Here is a 13,829-nt window from a genome sequence, read left to right as displayed (position 1 = left end):
TGTGAAATTGTGAATTTTACAAAATGGGAATTGTAATTTTATACCCACATGAGTTACTGATATAGGGTTCTCGTTCATGCTATAAATTATCACACTCTGTGACTCATTTCTGTGGAATTTCAATAAAACAAATGAAAATACAAGGACGCTATATGGTTGCTTATGCAAGATCACAGGTAGCCTACAGTAAAAGCATAAAGCAGTCACTGCTGTTTGGCAGCATCTATGTGTCCCTTTGCATAATTAGCACCATTTTCAAAAAAGTAAGAAATGAATGAAGAGTGTCATTCATTGGGAAAATGTAAAAAATAAAATGGCATGTTATAGACATAGATATTGCTTGTTTATTCTTTGAGCACCATCATCTCACCATTTCAACTTGTGAGATGGCAGAATCAACAATCAGCAGAATTTCATATAATACTGGCAGCTCTTACAGCAAATGATGAGAGAGATAAGCAGAATCGAATCATTTATTTTTTATTCATCTATTATTTGAGGAGGAGACATTAACCTGGATATGAGGCAGGAGTAGTGCTCTTTACTGGACTCATTTTGAGGGGAAAAAAGAGACCTCTGACATTTTTTTTCCTTCAAAATGACTGCCACATCTAAGATACAATTTTTTATTTTATTGTTTTTTTAAATTTGATCAGTTATTTGATGTTTTACACACCTAATGTGGGGCAAAGTGGAGCACCCGGAGAAAATCCATACCACCAAAGGAAAACAACACACAAACTCAGGAAGGCTAGGACCAGGAATCAAATCCTCACCTTTTGCGAAACCAGCTGCTCTACCATTATTTTGATGAATTATTCCTGTCTTTTTTCCCATGCTGTTGCGGCATGTGTAGTGGGTGTTAAATCACAAGACAGTTTTTTTGCGTTTCTCCACACATGCTGTGCCAGACACTTTGGCAGTTTCCAATGGTTCGCACTCCTCAATGATGATGAGCTCTTCTAACTGTGTCTGCGGCAGTGACTCAGTGCTCACGATAGCGAGTGTTGTCTTTTCACTGTGGCTGACAACCTGAGTCGTCAGCCACCAGCTCATCAGCCCCAGGAAATGCCATATTTGGTTCCTAATTTCCATGTACATGTCAGCATGCACTGGAGGAACTGACACTGTCCTGCTTCTCCTACTTCTATTTCTAGCTGGTTCTGGGATAGGCTCAGGCACTACCCCATTTGTAATATAACTGTACAGGAGATCACTAAATTCCTGTATGAATATGAGGGTTTCCCCTCTGGACATATTTTGAAGCTCGTGAAACACACAAATGTCCTCTCCAGCCTGTGTTTTTTCACCATCCTCTTTCATAAGTAGAGCTTTAACATTGATTATAAGCATCTGCATTGACTCTCTGCTTTGAAACTCTGGAGTTCTGGCAAAATTTGGTCTTTAGTTTTGCTAAAATACGATGCACTGGTGCAGGGGTAGGCAACCTGTGGCTCCAGAGCCACATGTGGCTCTTTAGCCCATGTCCAATGGCTCCTTGAGCCTTTGAGAAAAAAGTTCCATGGAAATTAATTCTATGAATCCAAATGTTGCTGAACCTCGATAGCAGTGGCTGGTTAGCTATGGATGCCAAATCCAAAAAAGTAAATTGAATAAAGTAGAGAATGTAGTAGTGCGTGGACAGATTTGTTTGCTCTCACTGTCAGCTCTGCAAAATTTAAGTACCAAATAATCATAAATAGTGCCCTTCACAGTGTCCACCTTGTGGTAAAACATATTAACAAATGCTTATTTAGACCATAAGTATACGCTAATTTAGACTTAATAGGCTATTTACCTTGATTATAAGGCTCAAACATGTTTTGCGGCTCCACACAGATTTTTTCAAATTATTCTTGGTCAAAAATGGCTCTTTTAATGGCAAAGGTTGCAGACCCCTGCACTAGCGCTATAACAGAGTGCTTAGTAAAAAGAGACTTAATCTTGCAACAATTGTAATATCCAGAGAGCTTTCAGAGTCCAGCAGGTCATATTCATGGTCCGGTAAGTCATCCAAAAGAGCTTCATTGATGGAATTCATCACTATCCTAAGCAGATTTTCAACGTCTGCTGCCGCTTCTGGCGTCAGCTGGGAGGTAGTCTGACTTCTCTGCCTACGTGGCCCGAGGTGAGAAGATAGTTTTTGTCTTAGCTGTGAATGCCTTTAACATTTTGCAGGCATGATCAATCAAGACATTAAGCCTGCAAGGACGAGTGATGCGCTGATGAATTACAGGCTCTGCAGTGGACATAGTGGTGAAGAGTGCAGATTTGACACTTTCTGCAACCTCTGTCATGATCAAGCCCATCAAACATTTGAAGCTCGTGCCTCTGCAAACCCAGCGGAGAGTGTGTTGCACAGACTGGACTTAACACCCTCCTCAAGTTCCACTGTATTTCTACTCCTACACGTCAAAATGGCTTCTGCCACAGTTCTAATTATGTCCCTAAGCAGATCTGCCATCCCGACTTTTGTTGCATCTTCAGGGGAACCTCTTTTCAACAATTGCCATTGCTCAGCTGTAATTTTTTTGAAATGGGAATCAATAGGTTTGGTAACAAGGAATTTTACCTCTGATACCCCCAATGTCTCCTCCGTCTGTACTGTTCCTGGTCATATTTATATGATTCTTGTTTTAAAACGAGTTAGTTGGAAACATTAAAAAAGCCAACCATTAGCTTAGTACGCTAGCTAACTGCAGCTGATGAAATCTAGCAACAGGTGTAATTTCGGCAGCAAATATTGATGGTTGCTGGCTACAAGTGAGAAAGCTGCTTTTGTCTACGTCTGTCTGAAATCAAGGACCTGTTGTTTTGGAAATTATTAAGCAGTGAGGCTGCAGATTACAATTTACTGAAACATGGGAGAAAAGTTAGGACGATTCCAAGGGCCCCTGGCTGACAGGGGCTCCAAAAATAGATAGAAATTAATATAAATTTATTAAACCATCCTCATTAAGAATTTTTTTTAAATTCATTCATTCATTCATTCATTCATTCATCTTCTAACCACTTCATCCTCTTGAGGGTCGCGGGGGGGCTGGAGCCTATCCCAGCTGACATTGGGCGAGAGGCAGGGTACACCCTGGACAGGTCGCCAGACTATCGCAGGGCTGACACATAGAGACAGACAACCATTCACACTCACATTCACACCTACGGACAATTTAGAGTTATCAATTAACCTAGTCCCCAATCTGCATGTCTTTGGACTGTGGGAGGAAGCCGGAGTGCCTGGAGAGAACCCAAGCTGACATGGGGAGAACATGTAAACTCCGCACAGAAGGGGTCCCACACCCGGGATCGAACCGGCAACCCTCTTGCTGTGAGGAGACAGTGCTAACCACCACAACACTGTGCCACCCTTTTTTTAAATATAGTAATAAAATCAATGATCTCTTTGTTTTTACTTGTTTTTGGCAGTAAAGGTTAAATATCCCCATTGACCAAAAAGTAAACATCGATATTGACTGACCGCCCCCTGTATCTGCATGAACTAAAAACTAAGCTAAGGCGGTTTGGTCCGCCTTAGCTCACTGTTGGTGCCTGGAAGCAGTCAGCAGTTGCGCTAGAATGCTACAGTCTTTTTTTTTTTTTTTTTAACAAAAAACGCTGTCCTGGTGCCACGTGCACCGATGGACATCCTTATGCTTGAACATGGTGTTAGTTATGGCCAAACTGCGACCCGCACAGAAGTCCAATAACTGCACACCACTCGGGTTCAGATCGGGCAGGCCGTTCCTCCCAGTCACGCCCCTCCAGGTCCTGCTGTCATTGCCCACGTGAGCGTTGAAGTCCCCCAGCAGAACAATGGAGTCCCCGGTTGGGGCACTGTCCAGCACCCATCCCAGGTACTCCAAAAAGGGTGAGTACTCTGAACTGCTGTTCAGCGCATAAGCACAGACAACAGTCAGGACCCGTTCCCCGACCCGAAGGCGCAGGGACGCAACCCTTTCGTCCACTGGGGTGAACCCCAACGTACAGGCAGAGAGTCTGGGGGCTATCAGAAAGCCCACCCCGGCTGTCCGCCTCTCACCCGCAGCAACTCCAGCAAAGGAGAGAGTCCAACCCCTCTCAAGGACTTGGGTTCCAGAGCCGGAACTATGTGTCAAGGTGAGGCCGACTATATCTAGCCGGTAACACTCAACCTCTTCCACAAGCTCCAGCTCCTTCCCCGCCAGAGAGGTGACATTCCATGTCCCAAGAGCCAACTTCCGTAGCTGAGGATCGGACCGCCAAGGCCCCCGCCTTGGTCTGCTGCCCGATCCACACTACACCGAACCCTTCTGGATTCCTCTGCGGGTGGTGGGCCTGCAGCCCCAGGCCTGGCTCCAGGGCGCGGCCCGGTAACCCTCCGGGCTGGGTACACCAACTCTTGTTATCTCCCATCATGAAGGGTCTTCTGAACCGTTCTTCGTCTGACCCTTCGTCTAGAACCAATCTGCCATGGGAAACCCTACCAGGGGCAAAATGCCCCCGACAACACAGCTCACAGCTCCTAGGGTCATTAGGGCACTCAAACTCCTCCACCACGATAAGGTGACGGTTCTCGGAGGAGGCTTTTTGATGTTCTGATCTTTAATTTCTGATTTGTTGTTGTATATATTGTTGTTCATTTGGTTGATAACCTGCCGTTAGTTAGCAACTCCTTATGAGAGGTAGCCATTACCACAGACGCCATCTTGTGTATACTTTAAAGGAGCACATGGGGCCAGCAGTTATATGACCATTGTCTTGCTCTAATCTCCCGCCTCACTCTTATCAGTACCTGGTGACATGTTTGCGTCCACCATTTTAGGTCTGTGGTAACATGATCCCCCAGGAGGCCACGTCCACCATTTTCTCCCAAACTTTCCGCCTCACTCTTATCTGTACCTGGTGTGACGTGTTCCTGTCCGCCATTTTAGGTGTGTGGTAACGTGACCCATAGATATCATATACAATAGATACCTTGTTGACGGCTTTGGCCCACTTCAGCGATGTGTCAACGTCGCCGCAATCTTGGGGAGGTCACGGCTGGCTGGCTAGTACTGTTGTGTATGGAGATAAGTCTTCAGCAAACTTGGCGTGCTCACTCAAAAGTCTCAAAGTGTAATTGTAATTATATATATATATATATACATATATGTAAGAAACGTTGTAAATATATTTTGGTCTGTCTTTTGATATTGTATTGTATTTTGTGCTTCAAGATTTTCTATTATTCTGTTTTTTGTATTATATTTAGACTTCGATGTATCACTGAGGTTGCATTTATGAATGATCCATATTGTATTGTTTTAAATGTAAATCTGAACCAGCTGGTTTCTGTTAAAAAGGACACACGCCCACAAACCATTTAATGCTGAGGATGGCTATGAGCTGAAACGCATCCGTTCAACTGCTGCTGTGCAATCCACTATATTAAAAAGTATTATACTTATTAGTGAGTGCTGTCGGGTTTTTCTGCCTTGCTGTAATTTTTTGGACCGGCACCCAATTACGCTTTGAGACTTTCGAGTGAGGGTTAGGAAGTTTAGCACCTACCACACCTGTGGATGAAGTATCTGGGGACTGTGCTCAACACATTCAGGCCACTCTGTCAAAACACAGAGGATAGCCCTGCAGCAAGCAGTTTGCAAACTGCAGCTTGGTGCTACGGTGATGGTGCTAACCATAATGTGGGTGCTTGAATTCATGGCAGCAGCCCATCTGGTGGTACAGTCGGGGGCAACTCCGCATGCGGCACCTGCAGAGGGGGTTTGCTTGACCTTCAGTTAGATGCTAAGAAGCACAAGCAACACTTGGTTTCCATTCCCTCCTCAGTATGGGACAACCTGAGATACTGGGGTCTCCACAACTACTGCAGGGAACACAGCTGGGACGAGTGACCTCCTATGTCGCAGTGTTCACAGATGTATCCCTGACAGGGTGGGGAGGGACCTGCCTGGGGAGAGCATAAGGTGGTGTGTGGCCTCTGATGGAGGTCTGACACTTCAACCTTCCCAAGCTACAGGCAGTGTATCGGGTTTTTCAACATTTCAGGGAAAGCACATGTTGGTGAACACTGACAACTACGCCGCAGTTGCCTACATCAACAGGCAGGGAGGAGTTCAGTCTGCTGCCCTGTTTAGGATAGTGGAGAGCCTGTGGTTGTGGGCCTCAGAGCACTTGTTGTTTCTGAAGGCTCTTCACGTTCCCACACTGTAAAACAGGGGTGCCAACCTCATGTTGAGGACTTGTCCCCTACCAGATGAGTGGAGGCTTCACCCTGAGGTGGTGAGACAGATCTGGACTTGGTTCGGGAAAGCAAAAGTGTATCTGTTCACCAGTCAACACCACACCTACTGCCCGCCATGGTTCTCCCTGGCACTACATGGCAACCCCCCTGGAGGTGGACATGTTTGCATGTGTGCCATGGCCATGAAAACTGCTCTACATCTTTCTGCCCCTCCATCTCACCTCTCACCTGTTGGAAAGAGTGAGTCAGGAGCAGTTGTTGAGTAACCTCTCCAGGCTTGACTCCTTAGACGGACAGGCTGAGGAGGGCTGGATTGTCTGTGTAGAGCAGACCATCCAGGCAGTGAGAGTGGGGTTCCCCTCTGCCCGTTACAAGGCAAAGTGGTTGAGTTTCCAATGCTGGTGCAAGAAAAGGAGGCTAGATCCCCTGTTGTGTGCAGTTGGCTCTTTGCTTCTTGCATTGTTTGATGGTATGAGGGATGTCATATGCCACTATTAATGCGTACACGGCAGCCATCATTTCCACCCATGAGGGACCAGTCTTTGCCCTCTCTCTCGTAAAGCGGCTCTTGCAGGGGATCAGGAAGCAATGCCAGTTGATGCGTGCTTCCTCCCTGCAAAGGGACCTGCCATTGGTGCTCGAGGGCCTTGGTGAAGGAACCCTTCAGGCCACTGGAGCGCTCCTCTCTGAAGGTATTGTCATTCAAGACAGCTCTGCCGTTTGCATTGACCTCAGCTAAGGCAGTGTGTAAACTAACTGCCCTAACAGTGCACCCCAGTTGCTTGCTTCTTTATGGTAACCACAGTGAGGTTGCTCTTGGACCAAATCCCTCCTTTGTTCCTAAGAACATAAGGAGTTCGTGCACCTATCAGACACACTGAACAGCTGTTTGTGTACCAGTAAAGCCCTTTCCAAGAAGGACCTTGTGAGACAGCTTTGTGAGTGCATCTTCCAAGCCTATAGACAGGCAGTCAGTGACCCTCCCAGTGTGGTCTGCCAACACTCCACATGTGGTGTGGCAGTGTCGACAGCCTTGTTCAATGGGGTGAGTGTTGAGGACATAGGTATGGCATTGTTATAGTCTATGCCCTGTCTGTTCATATGGTTCTATCTCTTGGACATGTTGGGCTCCTTTTCAGGGTCTGTGCTTGTTGGAACAACACAGGACTGGTGAAAAGGGTTGGGTGTATATCAGCTGTGTTCCCTTCTGTACGTGATACACCAACATGTGTCTATGCTCCTTGATGACCCACAAAATATGGTGTGCTTGATGTCTTTTGGTTGTCTTTTCACCCCTGCAAGGTTAGGCCAAAGCTTCACCCAGTCTGGTTGCTTACCACCTAGGTTGGCTGGGGCCCTATTTTTTCGTTGTGGTGGCATGGATTATAAAGAAGTAGGTGGGCTATGGCAAAGGTCTTATGAGTATACGTCAACCACTTAAACACTGCAGTTGTTTACACATCATAATAATATAGTAAACCATGCCAGGGCCTGTGGGCAGGCTGTCGTTAACCTGGGTTAATTGATTATTTTTGCCACTAGTTTTGTCAAGGGTACTGGAAATGTGTTTTAACATTTTGGAATCACTGTATTTGCCAACTAATCTGATATTCAATAAATCAGAGTAATTTGTTAAGGAAAATCCTTTGGTTGAGGACAAAGACATTTGAGGTCATCATCAATTATCTCCATATCAAATGGATATGGCAAACACATTAACAAACAGTGGCCTATTTGTAGTAGCATCAGCACTGATCAACCTAATGATTGTAAGTCCAATATTTTCTCTCATTTATAATGATTTGTAATGATTTGATGCCCACCAGTAACTGAGGAAAATATCTGTCTCCTTAGCTCTTTAATGCTCCGCTATGTTCACCAGCTAGTGGCTGACTTTGTTGATCAAGTGTTTGATGCTCGGCAGGTAGCATACAGTGGGTTTATCTGATCCTTTTTTCGCTCAAAACAGCTGCCTGCTGCCATTGAAAACAACATGGACTAGAAGTGTCAGTGAACTAAAACAATTAAGTTTTGGGCTATAACATCAAAACACAGAGAGTGATTATTCCTTTCACTTAACATGTTATGTCATCTGATCCCTTGTTTACTTAAAAAATACCTTATCGATTAGAACACTTTTAATTTAAGTCTATCCAGCTATATATTTATCAAGGATAGTTTGGGATTTATTTGTCAAATGCACAGCAGACATTGCCCAGTGGATAGTGGTAATTTAAAAGAGGGAAGGAGATGTAGAGAGGACAAGAAGGAGTGGGGGAGTGAATAATGTAATGGAGGAGTTGAGATCAAGTGTCATGGGAAAAGTTAGCTGATGGGAGTAGGTGTATCGAGAGAAACAAAAGGAAGAGACAGAGGGAGGGCAACAAGGTAGATGATGGAAACGGAGAGATGAAGAGATAAATATCTAATCTCAAGAAAAGGTCATCTGAGAGATTCTTGACCTCAGCAGCTCTCTGTTCAATTCCACAATCACTTTCTCTGATGATGGTGGAGACACTGGAAGCAGCTGACCTCTGTATCTCTCCCCTCAACACCTCCTGCAGGTCAATGCCTGTTACTCCCCAGGCCATATTCATCAGAACACTGCTGTGCTGCCTCACTCTTCTCACTGTGATGCTCAATTTGTTGGTCATCATCTCCATCTCCCATTTCAGGCACAGACATTTTTATCAAATTATAACAACTGTTACTGTGTATGAGTTGAATTCATGGATAGATTCTGTGTTTTTTTTAGATGGTCTTTTATGCTAAAAAGACGTCAGTACTCTTCCTTGTGAATTAAATTTTAACTTTCATATGCTTTTCAGTTAAAATGTGTCTCTATGGCAGTAATCATGATGAATATTTCTTAATAATACCATCAACCTGCTGTAGTAAATAGTTTAAATAATTTGAAGCTGATTGATATATAATTATAAATAATTATCTATATAATTTATTTGGTAAGTAAGCTATAAATCACAATCTCCTTCTCCAGGCAGCTCCACACCCCCACCAATCTCATCCTCCTCTCTCTGGCTGTGTCTGACTTGTTTGTGGGCCTCGCAGTGATGCCACCCACAATCATCAGCCTGCAGTCCTGTGGGTTTATGGGTAAAATCACATGTGCTTTTATGTACCTGTTGGGCTTCATCCTTACCTCTGCTTCTGTTGGGAACATGGTGCTCATATCAGTGGACCGTTATGTGGCTATTTGTGACCCTCTGCGCTATTCCTCCGTGATAACACTAAGCAGAGTTAAAATCTCTGTGTCTTTGTGTTGGTTATGTGCTGTTATCTACAACCTTATAATTCTTAAAGATCACTTTTCACAAATAGATTTGTCTAACTCCTGTGCTCAAGAATGTGTAGTTGTCATAAATTACGTTTCAGGGGCAGTAGACTTGCTTCTGACCTTTGTAGGCCCTGTTACTGTGATCATAGTTCTCTATATGAGAGTGTTTGTGGTGGCTGTGTCACAAGCACGTGTCATGCGGTCTCAAATTTCAACTACTAAATCAAATACTGTGATTGTTAAGAAATCTGAGATAAGGGCTGCTAGAACTCTAGGTATTACTCTTCTTGTGTTTATACTTTGTCTCTGTCCATACTATATTCCTTCTATAGCAGGTCAGGACACCACAAATGGTAATTCATCAGCTCAACTCTGGCTTTTTTTTTGTAACTCCACTTTTAATCCTCTGATCTATGCCCTTTTCTACCCCTGGTTTAGAAAAGCGGTTAAAGTCATTGTCAGCCTTCAGATACTGCAGCCGGGTTCCCGTGAGGCAAAGATGATGTAGAGAAACAGTATACTGTATATACACTGACTTATTTTTGAGAGTGAAATCAGTCTAACCAATGAAGCGTGACAGTAAAAGCATGATATCATCACATATAAATGTATTTACTTTGGTAGGACAGCAAAAAGAAACATATACTGGGTGTGAACCATACTACCTTTGAAACAACCTTTGCCAGTGAACAGTTTTAACACCCATAGTTTAGAAAACAAACTGAATAATTTACTAAAGGTTTCCTTTCACAAGGCTCCAGAGTATTTTTTCCCACTTAAGGAATGGTGCTCCCAAATGAAAATTTTAGGAACACCAGCACTAGATTTTGAAGCACCACTTGTGCAATGCAATACATTTATATTTTTTCCATGTTGGAACTGCATTGGTAATAAATAGACAATTTACGGAAATAACAGTGTGCTCACAAATTCTTAGCTACTTTGCTCTGCAGTTTGCTGGTGTTTGCTGTGAACAGACCTTAAATTACCAGTGTTCAAAACGTCAAATATTTTTGAAATGTAGTTCTTTCAAGATGCACAAGATGGGACTTTAATTTTGGAGGGTATCTGAGTTGATACAGTAAAAGTTTTCATTTAATTTTTAATTTTATATACTTTATTAATCCCCGAGAGGGTAAATTCTTAAAAACTGCTTAATGTTGAGTCTGTATGTAGTCAGAGTTGTCCTTAACTGAAAAAAATGTAGTCAATGTCAAGATTTTTTTATTTCTTCACAATTGGAATTTCTTAAAATTTATAAAGGGACACAGCTAACATGTTTTGTATTTTATTACTTTTTACTTATTTTTCATTTTTGCTGTATTAAAGGCACTATGTGTAACAATTTCAGTTGTTCTTTGAGACAAACATATTTTGCAGTCAAAAGTGTGTCCCAGCACATGTGTATTTACCTCCATCACCGTATCTAAGTATGTCCGTAAGCTCCAAAATTCTAATTTACATATACATTGCGACCGGTGCCTCATCATGTACGTGCGCCATCTTGAAAATACAGGTATGTACAGGGACATACTTGAGAAATACGGAATCACCTTTCGCGTTTTCACTTGTCGGTTTCCACCTGCAGGTAGAGTGACAAAAAGCAGAAGCAAGCAGGCTAGTCACAAGTGCTGGTGCATTTGAAAAAAGGCAAAAAGGCAACATTTCAAAAAATATCGGGGTAGTCTTTCCCAGGTGGAGCGAGCTGCTGAAGGAGAATCACAGCTATTAGCGGCACTGGTCACTAACAGCTGTTAGCGCTGTTAGTGCTGTTAGTGGCGCTGGTCGCTAAAAGCTGAAGGCGACGCAGTGTTGCGAGGAGAGGGATGAGGTGTGCAAGGTTGAGCCACTTGTCAGTTGTCAAAAGACAAGACGTGATTGGTTTGTTTCGATTTACACCCGCCCCAACAGTCCTACATTGTAAACACAGCCAGCATGGTGAGGAGGGGGTTTGTCAACTCGTGTCGTGTGTGTCTGTGTAGGAGCCTCAATGAATACTCCATCGGATGAAATGGTTTCATCAATGTTATCATAGTTTTTTGGTACACAGCAGCTACCGTTGTTGCAATACGCGTTTGAAACAGTGAGGCGCTAGATTGTGCTATCAATATACAATATCAACACTAGATGAGAGAAATTCCTACACAGTGCCCGTTTAACACCATTTTTGAAAAATGGATTCTTGGCCGTTTCAATACAAGTACAGAATACCCCTGTATGCAATTTTAGCAGCAGATGATTTGACCATTGAGATGCAAGTGATGGCTAACTTGATGCACAGCCATTTGATGCTGCTTCTGGACGACCAGAGAAGAGGACAGGATTTGATCCAGCTTGGACTGAGAAAAAGGCTGTGGTCAAGCTAGCTGTCACTAGCGTCAAACCAGGCCCAAGAAATGCTGATTAGACTTGCCTTCAATTTTTTCCAGTGGTCACTTGTGGTATTGCAGCAGAAAAATCTGCTGTTGTCCAAAAAGCATTTTCCCCATTGTAATGATAAGAGCACATTTTGGGTACGCCCCAAGCCTCCTAATGTTATACTGCTAACTCCTAACTCCTTACTTGAACTGAAAGTCGTTTGAGGTCCACCATCTTTAAGGCCGTCTCATGTCTCTTATTCCTGCCAGTAAGGAGTTAGCGTTAGGAGTTAGGAGGGATCTGTTCGGTGCGATGAGTAACACGAGAGGTTCCTAACAGGAAGTCTTTTTCAGCTTGAGGCTCTGACGTATAAATACCGGCCCCCTACATCTGGCTCATTTGAACGAGATGGCGGAGAAACAATGCAAGTGTACCTGTTACATGCATTCTTTGCAATGAAACGCTGTAATTCACATGCCTACGTGACTACAAAGAGTAACGTTAATGATATTTTGCGCAAGACTGTCATGTTGTAATTAAGTTTATTTCATTCACAACTTGTTGCGTTGTTCAGTGGACTGTCGATGATGTGTGGCTGTTAAATGTGCAGCTGCGCATGTCCAGAAGCACACGTGTTGATATATCACCACGCGCGCACACACACACACACACACACACACACACACACACAATCACACAAACACATTTGCCCATCATTAATTGTCCTGCATGTCAGGTGAGTGGAATAATGATTAATAGCTCTCTCTCTCTCTCTCTCTCTCTCTCTCTCTTTCCGTCTCATTGTGTCATACGGATTACTGTTAATGTATTATGCTGATCTGTTCTGTATGACATCTATTGCACATCTGTCCTCCTCAGCTGCTCTTCCTGAGGTTTCTACCTTTTCTTTTTCCCCCCGTTAAAGGGTTTTTTTGGGGAGTTTTTCCTTATCCGCTGTGAGGGTCCAAAGGACAGAGGGATGTCATATGCTGTAAAGCCCTGTGAGGCAAATTGTGATTTGTGATATTGGGCTTTATAAATAAAATTGAATTGATTGAGGTAGACTGACAGGTCTGGGGCCGTATTTATCAAGCGTCTTAGAGCGCCATTTTAGTCTTAAGTGCTGAGAATTTGTGAAATTTAGTCCTACTCTGAAACTTAAGAATAAAAGTTATTTATCAACCTTCTCAAGTCTAAGAATCACTCCTACTCCCCCAGATATTTAACCTCCTGAGACCTGAGCTTTTGTTTGGTATTTATTTTAATTTCTCCTAGCTATTTCGGATTAGTAGGATCTGATAAGTATAAAAAACGAATCATTGTCAACGCTAATAAAGTCCCGATATCCTTAAACAAGATGATAATAAAGTCGGAGTGTCCTCAATCAAGCTAATGATAAATTCCCAATATTTTCTCGTGAGTACTTTTTAATTGAATGCGTATTAGCTTCTTACCGTTTTCAAAATTTGCATAATGTGTTGGCATATTAAACTACGAACGTTATTAATTATAAAGATTGAACCATAAAATGTGATCAGGCTTTGGACCTTGTCCACTTTTGTTTTTATTTGGATTCGTGTACTGTGGTTTTACTACCACTAGATGGCACAAAAAAGTGTCAACGAACGAGGACAACAGGTCTAAGTAAAGCAGAATGAAGCATAAAATGCAGTAAACCCCGAATGTAATGTCCTCATATGAGCACACAGGGTCTCAGGAGGTTAAGAGACCTCCAGAGGTGTCCTAAGTGGTTAGGAGTTGCCAGTAGAGGATGGCACTGAGGCGAGAGAGACGTGCGTGAAGGTTCCGGGAGCGGAAGGATGTCCTGGCTTTGTTTGATGACGAGCAGCTGATCAAACGGTATCGTTTGGACAAAGCGGGTATTATTTTTGTCACACATTTAATAAGGGACGTCATCACATCAGTAGCATCACGCAGCAGAGCCTTCACGGCAGA

The 13,829-nt window shown here is 43.3% G+C and overlaps 1 protein-coding gene across 1 annotated transcript; it reads left to right on the top strand.

Moving 5' to 3' along the window:
* Positions 1 to 8,725: 8,725 nt before the first annotated feature.
* On the top strand, positions 8,726 to 10,023 carry LOC125896202 (trace amine-associated receptor 13c-like). The gene is made up of 2 exons (XM_049588592.1): positions 8,726 to 8,895; positions 9,219 to 10,023. The coding sequence occupies exons 1-2, from the start codon at positions 8,726 to 8,728 to the stop codon at positions 10,021 to 10,023; spliced, it is 975 nt and encodes a 324-aa protein (XP_049444549.1).
* Positions 10,024 to 13,829: the final 3,806 nt, after the last annotated feature.

The sequence above is a fragment of the Epinephelus fuscoguttatus genome, linkage group LG10, assembly GCF_011397635.1.
Source record: "Epinephelus fuscoguttatus linkage group LG10, E.fuscoguttatus.final_Chr_v1".
Lineage (NCBI taxonomy): Eukaryota > Metazoa > Chordata > Actinopteri > Perciformes > Serranidae > Epinephelus > Epinephelus fuscoguttatus.
This window is presented reverse-complemented; position numbering and strand designations above follow the sequence as displayed.